At 39.6% G+C, this 26,842-nt stretch overlaps 1 protein-coding gene across 2 annotated transcripts in view; it reads left to right on the top strand.

Annotated features, from left to right (window-relative positions):
* Nucleotides 1-26,842, top strand: part of LOC308494672 (vascular endothelial growth factor receptor kdr-like) — a 334,242-nt gene that overhangs the window by 81,473 nt on the left and 225,927 nt on the right. For both annotated transcript variants that reach the window (XM_081042530.1, XM_081042529.1), the window contains one exon: nt 18,001-18,221. In XM_081042530.1, the coding sequence (XP_080898656.1) occupies nt 18,001-18,221 (221 nt within the window). The remainder of the gene's footprint in view (nt 1-18,000; nt 18,222-26,842) is intronic.

Genomic DNA, 26,842 nt, shown 5'->3' with positions numbered 1-26,842 from the left:
TGTAGTATGTGTCCTTTATATTTGACTTGGACTACTTCGTTTCTCTCCTCTGCATGTGCTCCACAGGTGATTCGTGTGTTTAGTATATTGTCCTGTTCAAGAAGAACTTTAATTGCTTTTTGCTTGTGAGTAGGTGGGTTTAACTCCTAGGCTTTCTAGTTGTGAAACTTGGCTCTGCCCACCGCCGGGTGTTCTGCTGGGTGAGGGTTGGCCACTTAAATGAGGTTTGGCCTCTATGGGCTCTTGTGCCTTCAGAGAATTCCCTCTGGGTGTGTGACTTGTAGGTCAAACCCGGTAGTACTCTGGTTTGGTCCAGAGTTGGCTTCTGGATATGTTGAATCTTGTGCCTCTTAAGCTGGGCCCTGTTAGGGCAGTTTCAGCACAAATCAAGTTACCAAGTACAACAACAACAACAACAACAACAAATAAAACAAATCAAGTACATTCACATGTAAAATACAACCGACAATCCCCATGCAACATAGGCAAAGATATCAAAGAAATAACGGCAGAACAAAGCAAATCACAACAAGCAGGAGAAAAAAACACACCAAGCAAAGCAAAACAGAAAGCAGCAGCAGTCTTGGCTTAAGCCCACCAAGTAATCTCCAGGTTGTCCTCCGCTTTGCCAAAGAGTTCCCTGCCTATTGCGCAGGCAGCGCTGGTCACCTGGTGCCCAGAGTGAATTTGGGAGTGTAGATTTAAATGCGAGGGGCTGAGGGATCTGGATGACAGTTTTCAGAGAGACCGTGCAGTTTCTGTCCTTTCCTGCACAAATGCACGCTGAGTGTAGCTCCACCAGCCCTGTGCCCAGTACTCCTGAGTCTTAGGGCCCCCTTTCCGTGGGTGAGTGGGAGGGGGCGGGCAGGAGATCTCTAAGCTGCTGAAAGCCGGGAGCTGTGTCTGCCGCTTACTGCTGAACTCAGGGAGTGCTTCCACGGTTGCCCTTGCCTTGCCCCAGGCCAGCCAGAGAGGGTGGGCCTGGGGATGGAAGGGTCTTCTCTCTCCCAGGCCAGCCATGTCACACTCCTCCCGCAGGCCCAAAAAGGTGGTGGCTGGGGGTGTGGGAGTCTCCTCTCTCCTCGTTCAGTGAAAATCCCCTCCTCCCAGCCTCTTCCGAAGGTCAGAGCTGGCTGCCAATCTTCCCAGCGCCTGAGCACAGACGCCCCTCTGTAATCTGACACTACTCCTCAGTTCAAGGGTCAGTTTAAGTCTCTTCCACGAGTCTCTGCTCCGTCCTGGGATTCGCGCAGAGATTGTCGTCCGGCGTGGGCTCTGCTGTGGAGGGGGGTCGCGTTTCCACTTTGCGCCTCTCTCTCCTCCCCCGCTTGCCCAACTAGCGCACCCCAAAGCAAACCTTCCACGAGTCTGCGCTCCGTCCTGGGCACCGTGGCGGCGGTCGCCGACCGGCCTCGGCTCCACTGTGTGGGGGGGAGCATGCTTCCACTTCGCTGTCCTGCCTCCTCCCCTGCTCGCAATCAGCTCTCACCTTCAGGTAATTCCTCCATGAGTCTCCCCGCTGTTCTGCGTGATGAGCAATGGACTCCTCAGTCAAGATTTCATTTTCTTTAATGGCTGACTAATATTCCATTGTATTTATGTATCACTACTTTATCCATACATCTATTGATGGGCACGTAGGTTGCTTCCACATCTTGGCTATTGTAAATAATGCAACAATTGAACATATGGATGCAAATGTCTTTTTGAATTAGTATTTTGTGTTTCTTTTGATAAATAACCAGAAGTGGGATTTGGGTTTCGTCACATAAAGTGGGTCCTTCTTTCTCTTGTTGTAGCCATTGTTTTAAAATCTATTTCGTCTGATATAAATACTGCTATTCCAGGTTGTTTTTGTTCCATTTTAATTTTCATGAAATATTTTTCCATCTTTATTTACATTCTGCGTGTGTCATTCATATATATATATTCTGCTTATAGAAGTCCCTTTAGCATTTCCTCTAATAGTGGTTTGGTGGTGATGAATTCCTTTAGCTTTTTCTTGTCTGGAAAGATTTGATCTCTCCTTCAATTTTTAATGATAGCTTTGCTGGGTAGAATAATCTTGGTTGTAGGTCCTTGCGTATTATCACTTTGAATGTTTTGTGCTAATACCTTCTGGCCTGCAAAGTTTCTGTTGAGAAATCAACTAGAAGTTTTATGAGAGCTCCCTTGTAGGTAACTAATGGCTTTTCTCTTGCTGCTTTTAAGATTTTTTCTTTGTCTCTAACCTTTGGCAGTTTAATTATGATGTGTCTTGGTGTGGGCCTGTTTGGGTTCACCTTGTTTGTGACTCTGTGCTTCCTGGACTTGTATATCTATTACCTTCACCAGGTTGGGGAAGTTTTCAGTCATTATTTTTTCAAATATGTTCTCAATATCTTGCTGTATCTTTTCTCCTTCTAGTACCCTTATGATGAAAATGTTGGTATGCTTGATGTTGTCCCAGAGACCCCTTACACTACCCTCATTTTTTTGAAATCCTTTTTCCTTTTTGCTGTGATAGTTGGGTGTTTTCTGTTACCTTATCTTCTAAATTGCTAATTCAATCCTCTGCTTTATCTACTATTGATTCCCTCAGATGTGTTCTTCATTTCAGTTATTGTATTCTTTATTTTTGACTAGTTCTTTTTTATATATTCTATCTCCATTTTTATGCTTCCTGTCTCTTTATTGAAGTTCTCCATGAGCTCACTGAGCATCTTTGTAACCAGTGTTTCAACTCTGTGTCTGGTTTTGGCTTGTATCCATTTTGTTCAGTTCATTTTCTTGACTTTTAGTTTGTTCTTTCAATTGGGACATGTTTCTTTGTCTCCTCATTATGACCACCTCTCTGTGTTTGATTCTATGTATTAGGTAGAGCTGCTTTGTCTGTTGGTCTCAATAGAGTGGCCTTATGTAGTAGGTGTACTGTAGAGCACCGTGGCACAGTCTCCCTGATCACCTGAGCTGGGTGCTTCAGGTGTGTTTCTTGTGTGGATTGTGTGTGCTCTCCTGTTGCAGTTGAACCTTGGTTGTTGTTTGCACATCAATGGGAGGGATTTACCCTCAGGCTGATTGGTTTTGAGTACTGGTCATGACTACAATGGAGGAGCTGTTGTGCAGGGGGCCAACCCTAAGGAGCAGGAATTATTTTAGCAGGGCTCTGGTGCCTGCCCAGTCTGCCCTTTGTGTGCCTTCCTAAGAGATGGCCAGATGATTCTCTGGCTTGATCCAAAGCTGGCCACTGTGCATGCAAGCCTTGAGGCCTCCTGGGAGGAGCCTTGTTCCAGACCAAATTCAGTTGCAGCTTCTATTCTGCCTGGAACCACCTGGCAGGAGTCACAAAGCAATCCGCATACTGACATCTGCTCTGGGCTTGGAGGTACCCGAAGAGGCCAAACCATGAACTGAGGCTGGCTGCCACTAGTGCCAGACTTGGGGCTGCTCAACAACAGATAATGGACATGGCAAGGCCAGATGCTGCTTGTTTGAGTTTTGTGAAAATTTGAGAAATTTTAGGAAATTCTGTAACATGAGTCAGGCACACCGTTTGTATGGAAAAGCCACTGGAAGCAACTTGGGTTGGCCTCCAAGTTGGGTGGGGCAGGGTCTCAGGGAGTCACCAGGGAGTGGCAAATGGTGTTAGCTAGGTTGATGGAGACTCAGATATGGTGCTTGCCTGTATGATCAGTCTGGCTGAGGGAAGGGCTCAACAATACAGTTCATTTCCCATATGTCCCTGGCACCTTTGAAGCTGCTGCCCCAGCTCTGCAACTCAGAGTTTGTGAGTCTGTCATTGAGTAAATCCACAGACCCTTTAAGTGGAATACTTGGGACTCCAGCAGCCTTCTGTCCCACTCAGCCATTCTCCACTGTTTTTCAGAGCCACAATTTATGGGGACCTATCTTCCCAGAACTGGAACCCCACACTGAGGAGCCTTGTGTGGGGCTGGGACTCCTCACTCCTCAGTAGAAACCATTGCAGCTGAGATATCCCTCCCAATTTTTAACCACAACACATGGGTATGGGATCAGCCCATTCCACATCTCCGCTCTTCCTACTAGTCTTGAGATGGCTTCTCCTGTACATCCTTAATTATAAGACTTCTGTTCAGCTACACTTCAGGCAGTTCTCAATGATGGTTGTTTTGTAGTTTAGTTGTAATTTTGATGTGGTGTGACAGGAGCTAAGCACAGCATTTACCTACTCTGCCATCTTGACTGGAAGTCCATGCCTTCTCTCTTTAAGAACATTTCTCAAATGCTCTATACACCACTTGTGCTTATATCCCTTTGACTAAAACTTTGTCACATGGCCACACTTAGCAGTAAGAGAAGTTGGGAAATGTAGTGTTTTTTTTCCCCCAGGAGACCATATACCCCACTAAAAAAGTGAATGCTTTATTACTATGCAAAACCAAGAACAGATATTGCCATGCCTAGTGATTTACACTAGATAAAGTGTAGCAATAAAAGTGATATTTATTTTCTATTTCCATAGCATAACTAGAAGGTGGGGTCCTCCCATCCTAGGTCTTATACTCCCCCTCCAGAGGGTCCCCTTTTCTCCTAGCTCTAAGCTTCCAACACTATAGATGAATATTTATCAGGGGATTTGAGCAAAACGTTTTGTTTTTGGAAGCTGTCTTTTCCCCACCTGTAGGCCTTCTCAGCCACTTCTGTGCATGTAAATCATAATTGAGGTGCCAGCCTCAGTGCATTATCAGTCACTGCTCACAGAAGACCACTTTATCCCAGTGACCCTGAATGGTATCTGACCTATTGGCCATCAAAAGAAGCTGTCACCAATAGCTCTCATGTGTCCTGGACTGTCATGTTCCACTAGATCATACTTAACCCCAGGGCCTCTTTCCAGGGCCTTTAGCCTCATAAAACCCAGCTCTCATTGACCATAAGTTGTGAACACTTAACCCCAGGTGAAGAATTTGAGACAGACTTGGCTGTGGCAGGGAGACTGGTTAATACATTAGGGGAGATTTGTTTCAGTGCTAAGAGGATTCCAGAAAAAGCTCATCTGGGAGACAGGCTAATAATGCCTTGGGTGTAAATGGGGGGATAAAATAAGGAAGATTGCCTCGTGAAATCACAAATGACTTCTCAGAAGTTTTCAGAAATATAAGGGACCCCTCTAAATCCCTTATTAAAAATGGGGAATATGAGGACTGAAGAGGTGACAATATTTACCCAAGGCCACATAACTGGGCGGTGGCAGGGCTGCTACCTTACTTACCATTTGCACTACACTAAAATACATTTTTGAATGTTCATTCACTTCACTCTTAAATTATCATATATATGCCAGGGGTGCCAAAACAAAATGTATACACATGACTTGTATGCATCTTTTGTCATCAGTATATATTGAGTATTACAATTTTAATACAGTTTTTTCCTTTCTTAAAATGTATATAGATTTTTTTCACACCCTCTGTATGAGGCCTGACAATTAAGTTTGCAAACTTGTTGCTACGATGTTGCTAACCTTTTTTGATATCAGAGGGATTATTCATTATGAATGTGTACAAATTGGATAAACAGTTAACCAAATTTTCTATTTATAAGTGCTGAAAAGGCTGTGTGAAAAAGTTAGATGACCTGAAATTTTCGCCAACAATTCATGGCGCTTGCATCATGACAATGCACCAGCTCACACGACATTGTCTGTGAGGAAGTTTTTAGCCAGTACACAAATAACTGTATTGGAACACCTCCCTACTCACATGACCTAGCCCCCCATGACTTCTTTCTTTACCTGAAGATAAAGGAAATATTGAAAGGAAGTCATTTTGACGACATTCAGGACATCAAGTGTAATATGACAACAGCTCTGATGGCCATTCCAGAAAAAGAACTCCAAAATTGCTTTGAGAGATGGACTAGGTGCTGGCATCCATGCATAGCTTCCCAAGGGGAGTACTTCGAAGGTGACTAGTGCTATTCAGCAATGAGGTGTAGCACTTTTTCTAAGATGAGTTTGTAAACATAATTGTCAGACCTTGTATATATCTTTCAAAGGAGATTCAAGACTAATATATTTAAGCCCCACATCAACCCCATAGAGTAGGTATAAAAAAGGATGTTTTCCTCATATATTCATTCAAGAAACATATATTTAGCACCTACTATGTACCAGGTGTTAGGCTAGCTGTAGATGATATGGTACTAAACAAAATTGACAAAGATCTTTGCCCTCATGGAGATGACATTCTTGTGGGAGAGACAGAAAATAAACAAAAATAAGTAAGAAAATTGTATAGTATATTAAAAGATGATAAGTGCTGTGGAGAAAATATCAGGATAAAGAGACATAGAGTAAAGGGGAGGTGTTTCTTCTAAAATGTTGGTCAGGATAAAAGTGTTATTTGAACAGAGACATAAAGGAAGGAGCCATGCACATATGTGGAGGAAGAATGTCCCATACAGGGGGAATAACAAATGCAAACACCTTAAGATGGGGTGAATTTGGCATGGTCACAAAACAGTAAGAAGTTGGTGTGGCTGGAACAAAGTAAGTAATGGGGAGAAAGATGGGAGATTAGAATAGAGAAGTGCTAGAGTTTTATAGATCACAGTGAGGATTTGGAATTTATTCTGAATGTCATGGAAAGCCACTGGAAGAATTTAAGCAGGGTAATGATGTGACCTTACATAGTTTTTTAAGTCTCCCTCTGGATGCTGTGAGGGTTATGGGTTATGGAGAGCAAGAATCAGTGGCTATTGCAGCAATCCAGATAATGGGGGCTATGATAGGCTGCCAACAGTAGAGGGAATGACAAGTTGTCAGGTTCTGAGTATTTTGAAAGTAGAGCCTACAGGATCTTCTGATGGATTGGAAGTGGAGTATGAGAGAATGATACCATGTTTCCCCGAAAATAAGACCAGGTCTTATATTAATTTTTGCTCCAAAAGATGAATTAGGGCTTATGTTCGGGGATGTCATCCTGAAAAATAATACTAGGGCTTACTTTCCAGTTAGGTCTTATTTTCAGGGAAACACGGTATAATTCAGAAATGATTCCCATGACAGATAAAGCTGATAGCCACAATAGCTACCATTTGTTGGGTTATTCTGTGTCAGGATTTATTCAAAGTACTTTACATGATTGAATCAGTAAACCTTCACAATGAATCTGTGAGGTAAGTTCTATCAGTCTCACTTTATACATGAAGATACCAAGGCCTGAAGTAAAGAAGGGACTTGTTAAGTTTCCAATACAAGAAACAAGTCCTCCTGACTCCCAAGCCAGTGGGCTTTTCATTATGCAAACATACATGCAACTCTTCATACTTTCCAAGTCTTGGCAAATCTGTGGAGCAGGCTGAGCTCATGCTTTCTTTTCTAGCTCCAACAGGGACTGACCATGCTTCATTGTGTTGGACTTGTATCAATCTGCTCAGCTGGGCCTTACTAATGCTTCCTGGTCCAAGTTACCCAAGTTCCCGAGCCTTAAGCTGCAGGCCTTTGGTGGTCTTATAGGCAAATACAGCATCTTGTGGAAGGTGGGTGGAGGAAATGAATCAGCCTGTGAGAAAGCCTAAGCCTCTGGAATGTGATTCTCCCCAGGATGTTATCAGGAATAGGAGGCCTAGTCATTCCAAGCATTCAGCTGCTCAATCCCAGGCATGAGAATCTGCTGTTGGAGTCACTGGAATTCAGTTTCTTTCCCTGGAATGTTTTAAAAAGTGTTCTCTTAGGCTCAACCAAATATCCAGGAAGGAGACCAGCAGAGCATCAGACATGGAATACGAGAATGGGTCTAAATCTGTAGTGTGCTGTGTGAACACATGTAACCAGCTCCTCCTCCTTTACCTCCACCCCTACTTATTCATCCCAGGCCTTCACCTTTGTGCGCTTGCCCAAATCTGATCTCTTTAAAGATCCCCATACCCTGGTCATCCCCGCCTTACCACCCTAAATAATAAGTCCTGTGCCCCACCTTCAGGAAATCTACTAATCTAATGCATGCCCAACTGATACTGAAATATTTTGGTAAGGCATATTTCCACCGATTCCTTCTAAAGTCAATGGAAAAGTAAACACCCAATGTGATACAAAGTTATTTATTATTAAGAAGCAACAATTGTCAGAGATTTTATTAGTGATAAAATGGGATACTTTGGGGAAAAAGAGGGTGATAGTGAGTTTCCCACCACTAGAGGTATTGAAACTGAGGTTCAGTAGGTTGGGATTCTGTAGTAGGAATTCAAGCATCAGATAGAAGCTTGAATTCTGGGCTCAGCAAATTATAGCCCTTGCAGCCATTATTATTTTTTTGGCCCTATAAGCTAGTGTTTTGTTTTATATGTTTAAAGGGTATAAACATAAGAATTTGAGTCAGAGACTCACAAAGCCTAAAATATTTATGTGACGCTTTTATAGAAACCATTTTGCTGAAGTATAGTCGAGACAGTGGAGTAGGTAGAGCCTGTGCTCACCTCCTCCCATGAACACACCAAAATTGCAACTAAATATAGAGCAAACTTTGCTGATAACTAGCTGAACAGAATCCCTATAACTAAGGATATAAAGAAGAAGCTATACAAAGATACAGAGGCAACACACAGAGAGAACACCATGTGACATGGAGGCAGAGAGTGGAGGGATGCATCTACAAGTCAAAGAATATCAAGGATTGTCAACAACTACCAGAAGCTAGAAAAAAGGCATGGAACAGATTCTCCCCCAGTACCTCCAGAAGGAACCAACCTTGCGAGCACCTTATTTCAGATTTTCAGCTTCCAGAACTGTAACAAGGAAAAGACGTACACAGACTGCCTTCAGTGATGGAAATGAATGCAATATTTATGCCCCTTTTCCTTGACAGACTGGATACAAGATGAAATACAGGCTTACCAATAAAGGAAGATCTGAAAACACCTTCCTTACCCAAAAATGCACAGGAACATGGGAATGCACAGGAAGTAACTTCATCATTTCAGCTACCGTAGGTCACAGGCTTTGAGACAAAAGTGTATTTCACTTAAAGGTAGTTCAGCATTAGTGGGGATGTGTCTGGAACTACAGTGATGCACACCTTGTCATTGTTCATCTGGAATTCATATTTTCCCAAAGAATGCCTTAAAGGAGCCTGTTTTCCTCCATTAGATATGGGATACCTCTAGAGGGCAGGATGTCCCTGGAGCCACCTTGAACAGCTTTGCCTCCCTCCTGCACCACTCCCCAGTGCAGTCTTCCAGCTGGGTGGATTTCCTTACATCTTACACTACAACACAGCCGCAGCACTGTATGCAGGAAAGAATGCATTTAGATTGCTTTCCTCAGAGGTGCAGTGTCCAAGGCAGTACTTAAAGCCTTCAGGACTCAATTCCTGCTGATACCTTGTCTGGTCTCTGAGTCACCAGGAACTAGTAATTACCTTCACTGATGTACTAAAGTGATAATAAACTTCCACCCCCCCCCCAAAATTTGAAGAAACCATGTTGTGACAGGTAGAAGGGGCAGAGATGTGGCCTAGTCAGGTGCCACACCTTGGATGGCTCACAAACTGGAGAGAAATCACAGCCACAGTGGTTCTCCCTGAGAAGTGAGGGTCCAAGCCCCACATCAGGTTCCCCAGCTCAAGCAACCTGTGGTGGAAGATGAGTCCCTATAATATCTGGCTTGAAAACCAGCAGGGGTTACATCTGAGAGAGACAAAGGGCTGGGGGAGACTGAGATACTTCTCATAAAGAACCCAAGAAGAAATTCACTCACTCTAAGCTTCAGTACAGAGTCAGCACTTTCAGATGTGCCTGGGACATATGAGGAGAAATTAAATAGACTAACTTTAGGGTGAGCACTGGGGGGCAAGGATCAGTGGGAATTCTCTCTGGGGATGGAAACACTGGTGGGTGCTATTTTTTGTTTGTTTCTTTTGTGTTCTTCTTCCACCTGGATGGCCTGGAGCAGGTAGACACCAAATCTGTGACCTTCTTTATTGATTGATTGACTGATTGGTTTTCAGTTACAGTTAACATTCAATATTATTTTGCATAGTTTTGCTCTCCACTAACCTGGTTAACACCATTACATTATCCCAGTGAGTGCCTCTCCAAAGCAGCTCCAGACATGCCATACATGATAGCCAACCTTGGCTCAACTCATAACTTATTTCAAGCAGCTCCAAACCTACCACATATGGCAGCTGGCCTCAACTCATATTGTAACATTTCACAAGTGTCCCCAAGTCCAGCACAAACAGTGACCAGTCTCAGCTCACATTATAGCTATTACCATGTGGCCTCAAGCTTGGCAAAGTGGTGACTGGTCCTGGCTGACACCAGAGTACCTCCCAAGAGACTCAAAACCCAAAACACCTGGTGGCTGTCCTCAGCCTGCACCAGAGCCCCACCCAAATGACTCCAATAGTGACACACAGATGGGCAGCCTTAGATGACACAGGAACACTTCTAAAGCAGTTTCCACTCATGGGACCAGCCACTACACATCAGAATTTCTGTAGTAATCATGGCCAGTCCTCGCAGCTAGTTGGTTGGCCTATTTGTCAACCTCACCCACTAGTGCACCTGTAGTAATTGCAGCCAAACTACAACAGGAGGACATACACAATCCACACAGGGGACATACTTGGACCACCTGGCTCTGGTGATCCCTGAGCCCCAAAGGACACCTTCTACAAAAGGCCACTCTTTTAAGACTGAAAGATGTAGTGTATCTACATAATACATAGAAACAAACACAGAGAGAGAGCCAAAATGAGGAGACACAGAAATATCTACCAAATGAAAGAACAGGACACAACTTCAGAGAAAGAAATAAATGAAATAGAGACAAGAAATTCACCAGATAAAGCATTTAAAGCAATGGTTATAAAGATGCTCAAGAACTTGGGAGACGAATGGATGAACTCAATGAGAACTTCAACAAAGAGACAAAAATATATGAAAAAAGAACCAATTACAACTGAAGAATATAACGACTAAATTGAAAAATACATTACAGGAAATCAAGAGCAGATTACATGATTCAGCAAAAAGAATCAGTGATCTGGAAAAAAGGTAATGGAAATCACCCAAATGGAAAAGCAAAAAAGAAATAAGAATTTCTAAAAATGAGGATAGTTTAAGGGATCCCTGGGACAACATCAAGAATACCGACATTCATATTATAGGGTTCCCAGAAAGAGAAGAGAGAGAAAAAGGAACAGAAAACCTATTTGAAGAAACAATAGCTGAAGAATTCCCTAATCTGGTGAAGGAAACAGAAATCCAATACCAGGAAGAACTCAAAGAGGCATTATAATTAAAATTTCAAAAGGTAAAGATAAAGAGAAAATCTTAAAAGCTGCAAGAGAAAAGCAGCTAGTTATGTACAAGGGAACCCCCATAAGACTAAGTTAACAAAACAAAGGATAAAAATTGTGTGATCATCTCAATATACACAGAAAACACATTTGACAAAATACAACATCTAATCATGATAAAAACTTTTAACAAAGTAAGAATAGAGTTAACATATCTCAACTTAATAAAGGCCACATATGACAAACCCACAGCTAACATCAGACTCAATATGAAGAAGCTAACGGGTTCTCCCCTAAGATCAGGCACAAGACAAGGATGTCCACTCTCACCACTTTTATTCAATATGCTATTGGAAGTCTTAGCCACAGAAATCAGACAAGAAAGAGAAATAAATTTATCCAAATTGGAAAAGAAAAGATAAATTTGTCACTATTTGCAGATGACATGATACTATATATACAAAATCCTAAAGACTCAAACAAAAATCTTTTAGAATTAATAGATAAATTTAGTAAAGTTGCAGGATGAAAAATTAATATACATAAATCAGTGGCACTTCTATACAAAAAGAATGAATTAGCAGATAGAGAAATTATGAAAACAATCCCATTTACAATTGCATAAAAAATACCTAGGAATAAATTTCACCAAAGAAGCAAAAGGTCTGTACTCTGAAAAGTATAAGGCATTGATGAAAGAAATTGAAGATGACACAAATACATGGAAATGTATACCATACTTATGGTATATAAGAATATTGTTAAAATGTCTATACTATCCAAAGCATTCTACAAATTCAACGTAATCCCTATCAAAATATCAATGGAATTTTTGACAGATTTGGAAAAAATAATGCTAAAATTAATTTTTATTTAATTTATACTTTTTTTATAATAATCACAAAAGACCTAGAACAGCCAAAGCAATCTTGAAGGAGGGAGGGAAACAAAGCTGGAGGTATCACCCTCCCTGATTTCAAACTATACTACAAATCTATAGTAATCACACAGTATGGACATATAGATCAATGGAAGAGAATAGATAGCCCAGAATTTTTTTTTAAATGTCTATTTTTTAAAAATTAAATTTATTGGGGTGACAATTGTTAGTAAATTTACATAGATTTCAGGGGTACAATTCTGTATTACATCATCTATAAATCCCGTTGTGTGTTCACCACCCAGAGTCAATTCCCCTTCCATCACCACATATTTGATCCCCCTTACCCTCATCACCCACCACCCACCCCCTTACCCTCTGGTAACCACTAAATTATTGTCTGTGTCTATGAGTTTTTCTTCCTCATTTGTTTGTCTTGTTCCTTTGTTGTTTTTGGTTTATATACCACATATCAGTGAAATCATAGGGTTCTCTGCTTTTTCTGTCTGATTTATTTCACTTAGCATTATACTCTCAAGATCCATCCATGTTGTCACAAATGCTCCTATATCATCTTTCCTTAACGCCGAATAGTATTCCATTGTGTATATATACCACAACTTCTTTGTCCATTCATCTATCGAAGAGCATTTTGGTTGTTTCAGTGTCTTGGCCAACGTAAACAAAGCTGCAATGAACATTGGAGTACACGTGTCTTTATAGAGAAATGTTTTCAGATTTTTTGGGTAGACACCCAGGAGAGCGATTGCTGAGATAGCCCAGAAATTAACCCATACTTATATGGTCAATTAATCTGTGACAAAGTAGGCAGGAAATACAAAGGGGAAATGACACTCTCTTCAATAAACGGTTTTGGGAGCACTGGACAAATACATGCAAAAAAGTAAAGCTGAACACCTTTCTTACACCATATACAAAAATAAACTCAAAATTGACTAAAGACTTAAATGTGTGACCTGAAACAAACAAACAAACAAACAAACAAACAAAAAACCCTACTAGTATAAAAGATAGGCAGTAACGACTTAGACGTCAATGTTAGCAATGTTTTTGGATATGTATTTTCAGGCAAGGGAAACAAAAGCAAAAATCAACTAATGGGTCTATCAAACTAAAAAGCATTTGCACAATAAAGAAACCATAAACAAAACAAAAAGTGAATGGGAAAAGATGTTTACAAATTCTATACACGATAGGGGTTAATAACCAAAATATATAAAGAACTCATAGAACTAAATGTCAAAAAACAAACGAACAAACAAATAATCTGATTAAACAATGGGCAGAGGACCTGAGCAGACATTTCTCCAAAGAAGACATACAGATGGCCAACAGACATGAAAAGATGCTCAGCATCACTAATCATTAAAGAAATGCAAATCAAAACCACAATGAGTTACCACCTCACACCTTTCACAATGACTATTATCAAAAAGTCAACAAAATTCTGAGCTTCGGAAAACCCAGAGCTGCCTCTGCAACCCAATGCTATAATCAACAATGTTGTAAAGATTACGTAGGTTGCCAGATGGGCACTGGACTTATTAGGGAGACCACTTCATAGACTGTGTAGATGCCTGACAACTGCATTATATATATATGAAGCTGAAGTTGAATAATACTCAATGTCAACCATACACACACACACACACACACACACACACACACACACATAGTGATGGAATGTGGAGTACAGCCTGGGGAATATAGTCAGTCAATGGAATTGTAACAGCTATATATGATGTTAGAGGCGTAATAAATTAGGGGAGTGTTATTTCTTTATGAGGGGTGTAAATGTCTAACTATTACATTGTTTTGTACACCTGAAACTAATAAAAAAGTTAAAGCTAGCTAAAACTATAAGATGGTGAACCCAAAAAAAAAAGTCAACAAATAGGAAGTGTTGGTGAGGATGTGGAGAAAAGGGAACCCTTCTGCACTTTTGGTGGGCCTACAAATTGGTGCAGCCACTATGGAAATCAGTATCAAGATTTCTCAAAAAATTAAAAATAAAGCTATAATATGACCCAGCAATCTCTCTTCTGGATATTTATCCAAAGAAAACAAAAATACTCACTTTTACAGATGTATGAACCCCTATGTTCATTGCAGCATTATTTACCATAGTCAAGATATGGAAGCAACCTAGGTTTCCATTGATAGATGAATGGATAAAAAAATGGATAAAGAAGATTTTATACACACAAGCACATATGTAATGGAATATTTCTCAGCTATAAAAATAAATGAAATCTTGCCATTTGCAACAGCATGGGTGGAACTAGATGGCATTACGCTAAGTCAAATAAGTCACACAGAGAAAGACAAATACCATATGATTTCACTTATTTGAGGAATCTAAGAAGACAAAATAATCAAATGAAACAAAGCAGAAACAGACTCCTAGATACAGAGAAAACTGATGGTTGCCTGAGTGAGTGAGGGGATAGCTGAAAAGTGAAGGAGAGTAAGAGGTACAAACCACCAGTTATTAATAAAATATACTCACAGGGACGTAATATACAGCATAGGGAAAAGAGTCAATAGTATTGTAACTTTGTATGGTGACAAATGGTTACTAGACTTATTGTGGTGATCACATTGTATGGAATGTACTGTATTTTGCCGTGTATAATGTACACTTTTTTGCCCAAATTTGTGAGGGAAAAACAAGGTGCACATTATACATGGGTAGTACTAACTCCTTATCTATGTTAATGTTTTCAATTCTTTTATTTATGCTTATGAGTTAAAAGTGTAATGCTAGAAATTAATAATGATATCCATATGCAAAATCATACTCTGGAATACGATAGTCGGTTGTGTTGAACTTATGACCAACTAGCAACGATGAAGAGTTCTTAGATTCCTATGATGTGTAAATATTGTAAATATTTTAAATTTGTTACTGGTACATAAAATTTCTTATACCTTGTATCTGTTTTTGTGTTTTGTAATTATTTGTTACATAAAATTTCTTGTACCATAAAATGTTAGAAAATAAATGCTAAAATTCCTTTATAATACAAAAAAGAAGTATTTAAATGTAAACAAATAAAAATTTAAATTAAAAATTAAAACGAAAAGTTTTTTTTCTCCTCAAAGTTTGGGCCAAAAACATGGGTGCACATTATACATGGGAGTGCATTATACATGACAAAATACAGTAAATGTTGAATGATTATGTCATACACCCGAAACTAATATAATATTGTATGTCAACTATACTTTAATTGAAAAAAGAAAAAAAGAAACAATTTCGGCTACCCTTGAACCCAAGATGCTATTTGCTTGCCTACTGGCTTTTATCTAGGGTCAGAGCAAACTATGTGGGATAATCCTGAGGACTTCCCAGGTCAGGTTGGGTTAGAATGGGAGATTGCCCAGAGCAGTTAGAGGTACTACATACCTAGGGGTGAAAATTGGAAGAACAGTATCAGTTGTTGGCTCCAATGGACAGGTATGAGACTCCAGTCAGGTGAGGCAAGCAGGGTTCAGGAAATGTGAACTCTAGGAACAAGTTCTCATGGAATCCAAAGCCCAACAAAAACAATAGACTTTCAAAAGGCAGCTGAAAACAATACAAAATGTGTATTAGTTTACTAGGGCTGCCACAGAAAAGTACCCAATACTGGGTGACTTGAACATCAGAAGTTTATTTTCTCACAGTTCTGGAGGCTAGAAGTCCAAGATAAAAGTGTCAAGGAATTTTGTTTCTCATTAGGCCTCTCCCTTTGGATTGCAGATGGCTGCCTTCTCACTGTGTCCTCTTATGGTCTTTGTGTGTGCATATCCCTGGTATCTCTGTGTGTCCCAATCTCCTCCTCTGATAAGGACACTGATCAGACTGGATTAGGGCTTACCCTAATGGCATCGTTTTAACTTAATTACCTCTTTCATTCAAGGCTCTACATCCAAATATAATCACATTTTGAGGTACTGGGGGTTAGTGCTTCACCCTAAGGACTTGTGGAGGACACAAATCAGTCTATAAGAGGATGCACCTTCTCTTAGGTTGTTTGACTTTGAGGGCACACAGTTTATTTGAAGATCCCAGATTGAGGCTGGACAAACCCTGAAGAAGTCAGAGTTCAAGTAGGAACAGAGACTCCAGTGGTAGGGAGTGAACAGCCAATGGAGGACTCTGGAGTCAGGCTGAAGAACTGTGACTTGGATTCATTTCCTTCTCACTTACAGAGAAAAAACCTGGTTCTAACTTCAGGGTGCAGGAGCTGGAAGGTGAGGGATGGGGGTATGAGATGTGGGCGGAAACTGCACTGTTGTTCTCTATCTGATTTTCCTCCCTGTCTTGCTTTCTATAAACCCTACCCTTTTATTTTTTAACAGTCTTAACCATAATCATCGTAACATATTATCTTTTCAAAATGGTTGGAAATACATTGCTTTTATTATTTTATTTTATTTTTATTTATTTTATTTTATTTTAATTTATTAGTTTCAGGTGTACAAGACAAGGTAATACTTAGACGTTCATCATTTATATCCCTCACACTGTGAACCCCCCTCCCCCCATCCAGTATCCCTCCGACCTCGCACTGAGCCATCACATTATATATATAAAATTATAGTTGGCATTCATTATTGTTTAGCTTCTGGTGTACAGTGCCATGATCAGGAAATACATTGCTTTTAAAGAATGTGCTCAAGGTGAGCAATGACTCTCCTCCCCACAGCACTTCATGGTTTACCTTCTGTTCACTTCAGTGAATTTATGAGTCATGATAAACAGTAGTCTAACAAATAAGTAAATGCTGGAGACGATATGATATGATATGGGGAAGGGTATCTTTCTTTGACATGAGAACAGGAGTCAAATCTAGCTCCATCCTGCCTCCTAACTCCCACTGCCTTCCACACAAGCCGAGGGCTTGCATTTGCAAAACATTTTTACGTAAGGTCTCTGAGGGAATCTTCACAGCATCCTGTAAGAGAAGGATCATAGTCCCTGTTTTTACAGATGAGAAGCCCGAGACCTAGAAAGCTTAATTAACTGGCCAAGGTGATATAACTAAACAATGGTAATGCTGAGATTCAATATCCAGGTTCTTTTGCCCTGACTACTTTTTTTTTCAATTATTGTGCCACAGATTCTTCTTATTATGAGGAAGTGGGAGGAGGAGAAAATAATCGCTGGTGAGATAAGGATATAGAGCTCAGTTGTTTTTTCTGATCTTGGAAAAAATGCAGTAAATTTTTACTTGAATTTGTTCCTGGTTCTCTACCACTGTGTGAAAGGAGTGGTAGTCTAGTCACATGTCTTTTCAGAACTTATTTCCCAGAAAAGCATTTGAAATTCAGTGAGGCAATTTGGTATAATTCAAAGATAAAAATAAAAACCTAGACTAGGACCTAGTACATATGTCTTTGAGTTTGGGTCCTGCTAGCAACTTTCTGGGCAAGGCCCTTTACCTCCCTGAGTATTGGTATTCTCATCTGATCAGTGAAAACAACAAATACAGAAAGAACCTAAGAAATCACTTAACCCAACATTTTCCTGTACCTTTAGAAGTTTATTGTCAAACACTCCAAAGTCCGTCTATTGGTGGAGAGAGCTGGGCTAGGAACATTGAATAGAGGAAGAGATATACCAGGAGACAGGGAGAAAGAAGGATGAAAATGTAAATCAAGTTTTCAGATGCTCCTCATGCCCATAGTTAAGTGTCCTAATCCTCTGTGCCAGTTCTTTCAAGGGAACTGAGCTATCCGTTATAACTATTCCTTTACAACCCAGGTTGGGAGCTGGAGCAACATTGCTTCTTCACTATCCCTCCCATACCTGACCAGCATGTTTTCTTTGTGTTGTGCTTTCAGGGGCTCGGCTGCCATTACCTGGACCTGGGGCACTGGTTCTACCGGGAGTCGGGCCCGCATCTTGGAGCACCCCTGCTCCGATAATCCCCTTATTACTTGCAACCAGCTCACCATCTTCCACACAGAAGCTAGTGACACTGGTTACTTCATATGTAGCTACAAGGATGTTGCTAATATCAAGGATCCTAATGGCAAGGCCAGTGTATACGTGTATGTTCAAGGTAAGTGAGTGAGTGCTTCCTGCTTTGGGACTGTAGGACTTTGCATTTTTTCTGGATGTGTGTGTACATGAAACCCTAGGTAAGCTTGGAATAAGATGGAATGATTTTCTATGGAAAGAGGAGAAGCAGGAAGACAGAAAAGCAAGAACATGACTTGTGCTTTTAAAATTATGTTAATGACAGTCCAGTTGTGACTTCCATACTCACATGCATTACAAAGGTGAAGTTTTTGATCCCATACCCCAGGAGACAAGAAAAATAGTATGAATTTTGAGTAGTTACCAGTGTATGGTGTATGAAAGGAAAGGGCTGCAGAGAGGCAGATGCCCCTGATGAGCTATATAGGCAACCTTGGCTTTATCGCTCTCTAACTCCAGCTGACTAGGAGGCTCTTTTGTTTTTTAATTTATTGGGCTGACAACTGTTAGTAAAATTACATAGAGTTCAGGTGTACAATTCTGTATTATGTCATCTATAAATCCCATTGTGTGTTTACGAAACAGTCAGTTTTCCTTCCATCACCATGTATTTGATTCCCCTTACCCTCATTTCCCATCCCCCCACTTACCCTCTGGTAACCACTGAACTATTGTCAGTGTATATGAGTTTTTATTTCTCATTTGTTTGTCTTCTTCTTTTATTTTATTTTTGGTTTATATACCACATATCAGTGAAATGATATGGTTCTCTGCTTTTTCTGTCTGACTTATTTCACTTAGCATTGTACTCTCAAGATCCATCCATGTTGTCACAAATGTTCCTATATCATCTTTTCTTACCTCTGAATAGAATTCCATTGTGTATATATACCACAACTTCTTTATCCATTCATCTATCGAAGGACATTTTGGTTGTTTCCATGTCTTAGCCACCATAAACAAAGCTGTATTAAACATTGGAGCACACATGTCTTTATGTATAAATGTTTTCAGATTTTGAGAGTAGATACCCAGGAGAGGGATTGTTGGGTCATATGGTAATTCTATTCGTAATTTTTTGACGAACCTTTTGACGAGCCTTCCATAATGGCTGCACCAGTCTGCATTCCCACCAACAGTGTATGAGGGTTACTTTTTCTCCACAGCCTCTCCAACACTTGTTACTGTTTGTCTTGTTGATGATAGCTATTCTGACTGGGGTGAAGTAATATCTCATTGTGGTTTTTATTTGCATTTCTCTGATGATTAGTGATGTTGAGCATTTTTTCATATGACTATTTGCCATTTGCATGTCCTCTTTGGAGAAATGTCTCCTCAGGTCTTCTGCCCATTTTTCAATTGGGTTGTTTGTTTTTTTGTTATCAAGTTGCATGAGTTCCTTGTACATTTAGGATATTAGCCCCTTATCGGAGGCACTGTTTGCAAAAATCTTTTCCCATTCAGTTGGTTGCATCTTTATTTTGTCGCTGGTTTCTTTATTTGTGCAGAAGCTTTTAAGTTTCATATAGACCAATTCATTTATTTTAGATATTACTTCCCTTGTCTTTGTAGTCAAATTCATAAAATGCTCTTTGAACCCAAGGTCCATAAGTTTAGTACCTATGTTTTCTTCTATGCAGTTTATTGTGTCAGGTCTTATGCTTAAGTCTTTTATCCATTTTGAATGAATTTTGGTACATGGTGACGGATAGCAGTCCAGTTTTATTCTTTTGAAGTAGCTATCCAATTCTCCCCGCATCATTTATTGAAGAGGCTGTCTTTCCTCCTTTGTATGTTACTAGGTTCTTTGTCAAAAATTATCTGTCCATAATTATGTGGTTTTATTTCTGGGTTTTCAATTCTATTCCATTGGTCTATGTGTCTGTTTTTCTGCCAATACCATGCTGATTTGATTGTGGTAGCCCTGTAGTACAAGCTAAAGTCAGGGAGTGTGATACCTCCAGCATTGTTCCTTTTTCTTAAGATTGCTTTGGCTATTTGGGGTCTTTTGTGGTTCCAAAAAATCTGATGATTTTTTTGTTCTATTTCTTTAAAATATGCCATATATAGATGATGTAATATGGAATTGTACACCTGAAATCTATGTAATTTCATGAGGAATTTTCACCCCAATAAACTTTTTAAAAATGCCATTGGGATTTTGATGGGGATTGCAATAAATCTGTATATTGCTTAGGGTAATATGGCCATTTTAACTATGTTGATTCTTCCAATCCATGAGCATGGAATGTCTTTCCATTTCTTTGTGTCTTCTACAATTTCTTTTAAAAATGTCTTATAGTTTTCAGCATATAGGTCTTTCACGTCCTTGTTTAAGTCTGTTCCTAGGTATTTTATATTTTTGCTGCAATTACAAAGTGATTTTTTTTTTATATTTCTTTTTCTCAGATTTCATTGTTAGTATATAGGAATGCAATGGACTTTTGAACGTTGATTTTGCAGCTGGCAACTTTACAGTATTCATTGTTTCTAATAGCTTTCTGGTGGAGTCTTTAGGATTTTCTATATATAGCATCATGTCATCTGCAAAGAGTGACAATTTAAATTCTTCATTCCCAATTTGGATGCCTTTTATTTCTTTCTCTTGCCTGATTGCTCTGGCGAGAACTTCCAACACTGGTGAAAAGCAGAGGTGATAGGGGACAGCCCTGCCGTGTTCCTGAACATAGAGCAAAGGGCTTCAGTTTTTCACCATTAATTATGAAATTAGCTGAGGGTTTGTCATATATAGCCTTTATTATATTAAGATATTTTCCTTCTATACCTATTTTATTAAGTGTTTTAATCATAAATGGATGTTGTATCTTGTCAAATGCTTTTTCTGCATCAATTGATATAATCATATGATTTTTGTCCTTTATTTTGTTTATGTGATGTATCACATTGATGGATTTGCGGATGTTGAACCATCCTTGTGCCCCGGGGATGAAGCACACTTGGTCTTGATGAATAATCTTTTTAATGCATTGTTGTATTCTATTTGCTAGAAATTTGTTTAGGATTTTTGCATCTGTATTCATCAGAGATATTGGTCTGTAGTTTTCTTTTTTTGTGATGTCCTTACCAGGTTTTGGTATTAGGGTAAAGTTGGTCTCATAAAATGAGTTAGGGAGTACTGTCTCTTCTTCAATTTTTTGGAAGAGTTTGAGCAGGATTGGCATTAGATCCTCTTTGAAGGTTTGGTAGAATTCACTAGTGAAGCCATCTGGTCCCGGACTTTTGCTTTTGGGAAGGTTTTGGATGATTGATTCAATTTCGTTACTGGTGATTGGTCTGTTTAGATTTTCCAGTTCTCCATGGTTCACCCTAGGAAGGCTATATGTTTCTAAAAACTTGTCCATTTCTTCTAGGTTATTGAATTTGGTGGCATATAGTCCTTCACAGTATTCTTGGATGATTCTTTGTATTTCTGTGGTGTCCGTGATAACTTCCCCTTTTTCATTTCTGATTTTGTTAATTAGTTTCTTCTCTCTTTTTATCTTAGTGAGCCTAGCCAAGGGTTTGTCAATTTTGTTAATCTTTTCAAAGAACCAGCTCTTAGTCACATTAATTTTTTCTATTGTCTTTTTGTTCTCTATTTTATTTAGTTCTGCTTGATTTTTGTTATTTCCTTTCTTCTGCTGATCTTCGGTTTCATTTGTTCTTCTTTTTCTAGTTCTTTAAGATGTAACATGAGGTTATTTATTTGGGATTTTTCTTGTTTCTTGAGATAGGCCTATAATGATATAGCTTTCACTCTTAAAACTGCTTTCGCAGCATCCCAAAAATTTTGGTAGGATGTATTTTCATTGTCATTTGTTTCTATGTATCTTTTGATCTCTCCTCTAATTTCTTCTTTGACCTGGTCGTTCTTTAAAAGTATGTTGTTTAATCTCCATGTATTTGTGTTTCTTCCTGCTTTCTTTTTGCAGTTGATATCCAATTTCAAAGCCTTGTGATCGGAGAATACGCTTGGTGTGATTTAGATCTTCTTAAATTTGCTGAGGCTGATTTTATGTCCCAATATATGGTCTGTTCTTGAGAATGTTTCATGTACACTAGAAAAAGATGTATAGTCTGATGTTTTAGGATGAAGTACTCTATATATGTCAATTATGTCCATTTCATCTAATGTGTCATTTAGGGCCACTATTTCATTATTTATTTTCTGTTTGGATGATCTATCTGTAGCTGTCAATGATTTATTTAAGACCTGTAGTATAATTGTGGTTTGGTCAACTTCTCCCTCTAGTTCTGTTAGTATTTGCTTGGTATATTTCTGTGCTCCCTGATTGAGGGCATAAATATTGACGACTGTTATGTCTTCTTATTTTATAGTCCCCTTTACACTTGTGAAATGTCCATCTTTGTCTCTCATTACCTTTTTCACCCTGAAGTCTGTTTCATCTGATATCAGTATCCTACACCTGATTTCTCTGGATACCATTTGCTTGGAGTGTCAATTTGCACCCTTTCACTTTGACTCTATGCTTGTCTTTATATCTGAGATGTGTCTGTTGGACACATCATGTAGTTGGGTTTATTTTTTTGATCCAATCTGCTACTCTGTGCCTTTTTATTGGTGAGTTCAGTCCATTTACATTTAAGGAGATTATTGATATGTGAGGATTTCCTGTCATTCTATCTTTTGTCTTCTGGTAAGGCTGTGTCTCCATTGTTTCTTTGCCTTTTTCTTGTTGACTATTATTTCTGTGTGGTGGCATTGTATGATGTTTCCATCTGGTTCTTCTTTTAATATTGTACATAATTCAGGTCTGGATTTTTTTGAGTGGTTACTCTTAAGTTTAAGTAAAGGGAAGTTTGATATTTAGAGTATTCCATTTTCTTCAGCACGCTTAGTTTCTCCATTCCCATGTTCCCGTTCCGGCCTTTACTCTCCCCCTTTTTATGATTTGGTTGCCACAAATTGTCCCTGTTGAAGGTGGTGGAATAGCCTCCTTTAGTGTTTCATGTAGTGCAGGTCATGTATTAGAAAATTCCCTCAACTTCTGGATGTCTGGAAAGGTCTTTAATCCTCCTTCATATCTAAAGTATATCTTTGACAGATATATTATTTTGGCTCATAATTTCTCTTTTTTAATAGTTTAAATATTTGGTTTCACTCCCTCCTGGCTTGTAGAGTTTCTGGTGAAAAATCTGATGATAATCTAATGGGCCTTCCTTTGTAGGTTACCGTCTTCTTTTCCCTGGCTGCCTTGAGGATTCTTTCTTTGTCGTTGATTTTAGACAGCTTCAATATAAAGTGCCTTGGAGAAGGCCTGTTGGGATTGAAGTAATTAGGTATTCTATTTGCTTCTTGGATTCGAGGATCCAGTTTTGTCCACAGGTTTGGGAAGTTGTCATCAACAATTTGTTTGAATATAGTCTCTGTTCCCTTCTCTCTTTCTCCTCCTTCTGGTATGTCCATTGTTCTTATATTGCTCTTTCTGGTGGAGTTAGAAAGTTCTTATAGAGTTCTTTGATTTGTTTTAAGTCTCAAGTCTCTTTCTTCTTCCATCCGTGTCATTTTCAGGTTTTTATCTTCAATGTCACTGATTCTTTCCTCCATCTGGTCAACTCTACTACCTAAGCTGGCTGTTTCATTCTTAATTTCTTCTATTGAGTTTTAAATCTCCAGAAATTCTCTTTGGTTCTTTTTTAAAATTTCAATCTCTATTGTAAAAGGATCATTTTATTCTTTGATTGTGTTTCTCAGTTTATTAAACTCCTTCTCTGTGTTTTCTTGCATCTCATTGAGTTTTTTCAGAACTGCAATATTGAATTCTCTGTCATTTAAGCCACATATTTCCATATCTTTAAGTTCCTTTTCTGGAGACTTTTCACTTTCTCTCTGAGCTTTCTCATTGCCTTTGTTATTTATGGCAATTAGTCATTTATTATTTCTCTTCCTAGACATCTACAGGAGTGGCTTCTGCAACAGTTTGAAAGGAAAAGGTCTATTTTTTTTCCAGTACTTATTGGTAGAACATTTATTTTCTCTTCGACTGCAGTTTTTTTTGTCTCTCTCTCTCACGGTAGTGCTATGTTTTCTCTGCACTATTCCAGCTTCTCACACAATGGGGGGATTCCTTGTGAGATGGGCATCTTCTCTGTTAATAGTTCATTTGGATGACAGGGTGCTGTGTACCGTAGGGTATGTGGAGAGCTTTTGAAGTTCCAAAGCTCTTTCTGCATCAGATTCAGAGCCCATTTGTTTCAGCAGTTCTGTTTACTCCTGCAGGGATCTGCCCAGATAGGTCGGGCCAGGGGAAGGATGAGTTGTGAGAGGTAGCCCAGAGTATTGGCAGCGACCACCACCACAGCGGGTTCTGTTTCCACAGCTCCCTCCTCTTTGCCGGAACTAGTTGGGCTGCGAATCTGTGTCTGTGGTCCACAGTTCTCAGAACAGCAAATATTCTGTTCTTTTGATCTGACACTGCTGTTGTTCTGCTTCTAGCACTGGGCAAGTGGGAGCGGGCGAGCTCTGGGAGGGTAGGGATGGGGCGGATAATCTCAGTGCCTAAGGCTTCTGTTCTCTGCTTGGCAGTGAGGGCTTAAACCACTGTTTTCAGCCTTCTTCCCTCAGTCTTTTCTCCGAGGTCTCTGCCGTGAGCGTTGGCTTCAGTCGTGTTATATGATGTCTCCTCAGTCCTGTGGGCCATGAACGGAGCCCTAGCAGTTTGAGTGCTTCCCTTCCCAGTAGCTGCGGCAGTTCTGTGATGCAGCGAGCTCTGCGCAGTGAGCTAGGTCTGCCTCCTTTGTCCGCGCCGCTCTGTCTCCGCACTTCTCCCTGCCCCCCTCCCCTAATTGTGCAATTCACCCACTTTTAGGTGAATTCAGTAGTGGGCCTCTTCGTCTTGCCTGTCTGCTGTGCAGGGAGTCCTTTGTTGAGTTATTGTTGTTCGATTAGTTGTAAATTCCAGTGGAGATTTACAGAGGCTCACCTCACACTGCCATTTTGATGATGTCTCTGAGACCAGGAGGTTCTTACCATTTTGATCGTTCCAGAACTTCTGTGGCTTTGCACTATGGTGCAAGACCTGGATGATTACTCCTTTTGGATTATAATTTTCTCTTTGAGAACACAGAGGGTACCTTTCAGATGCCTGTTTCTTTCTCTTCCTACATAACCATTTTCTTTCTGAACCATATCTTTACTTCCTTATACATTAACTGACAACCCAAATTTCTGTAAGGCAGCAAGGTTAGCCCTGAAGAAGACCTAAATTCCAACCCAAAGTCCTCCTGGGCTTTCAAAGACACAGGTTAAGCAGGTCTAGTTGACCATAGTAAGGAGGACTAGAATGAAGCAGAAACAGCTTTACGTTAGTAAACCTGGATTCTAGTCCTGACTTCACTGTTTTTCAGTTGAGGGAACTTGTACAAATCACTAATCTCTCTGATTCTCAGTCTCCTCGTCTGTAAAATTCAGGCTTTTCATAAGGACTAGAAATAATGTATATAAAATATTTTAATCCAATGCCTTACACTTAGTAGGCATTGCATAAAATATATAAAAACATTTTATAAACTGTTTGTTGTCATATAAAAGAATAAGTGGGTAATTGTCACTACATTATCCCTGATAGAACAACCTTAGCTGCTCTGTGATGAATCCTAGGGGAGGAGATACTAGTGGTGAAAAGGCAATGGTACAATAACTAGATATCATCATCCAGGGAAGTTTATGACTCAGCGGGAAGACCAGCCTGCCAGGAGATCAGGATGTTGACAGGGAGATAGGCTGAGACAGAAGTAATGGCATAAAACTTTGGAGGTCCTGAAATGCTAAAGAGTTTGTGCCTCATTTTATGTTCTCTAACCCCTAATCCTCATTTCAAGCTGAAATGAAGTTTGAAGCCTTTTGTTGTTGTTGTTCTGAGCTCTCCAAACAGATTTGGAAGTGAGTGTGAAGATCCTGAGATTTGATTGAAATCAGAATTATGAAGGCTCTTCTTAGAGATAGTAACTTCCCTGAATTTACCTTTTAAATGTTTACATCTGTACTACCCCAACCCTTACTCCCTAGATAACATGCTGCTGTCCCAATAGGAGACACTGTGAGAACAATAAGCCTTGGTATATGCAAGAACCTTCCAGGTCTGGCTTGCATTCTGAGAGCTGGACTCTTAAAATGCAGAATCTCTGGGAGTGAGGCCGTGGCATCTGAATTATTTTGTTTTTAATTTAGGTATATTGTGTATACAATATTATATGAGTTATATTCATTTTTCAGGTATACAATATAGTGATTTGACATTTTGATACCTTATAATGTGATCACCCAACTCATTCTAGTAATCATCTGTTACCATGCAAAATTATCACAATATTGTTGAGTGTATTCCCCTTGCCCTTTTCATCCATCTCCCCACACCCTCCTTTCCGGTTACCATTCCTTTGGTCTATGTATCAGCTGTTTTTGTTTTGCTATGTTTGCTTTTTTTTTTTTAGATTCCACATATAAGTGAAATCATATAGTATTTGTCTTTTTCCTGTCTGACTTATTTCACTTAGCGTAATACCCTCTAGATCCATCCATGTTGTCACAAATAGCAAGATTTCATTTTTTATTGCTGCATAATAGTGTGTGGGTGTGTGTAAAACAGTTTTATCCATTCATCTATTGATGGACACCTATGTTGCTTCCATATCTTGTCTACTGTAGATAATTATGCAATAATCACACAGGTGCATATGCAT

This window comes from Rhinolophus hipposideros, assembly GCF_964194185.1.
Source record: "Rhinolophus hipposideros genome assembly, chromosome: X".
Lineage (NCBI taxonomy): Eukaryota > Metazoa > Chordata > Mammalia > Chiroptera > Rhinolophidae > Rhinolophus > Rhinolophus hipposideros.
Note: the sequence above shows the minus strand (reverse complement) of the source record. Positions and strands in the feature narration are given on the sequence as shown.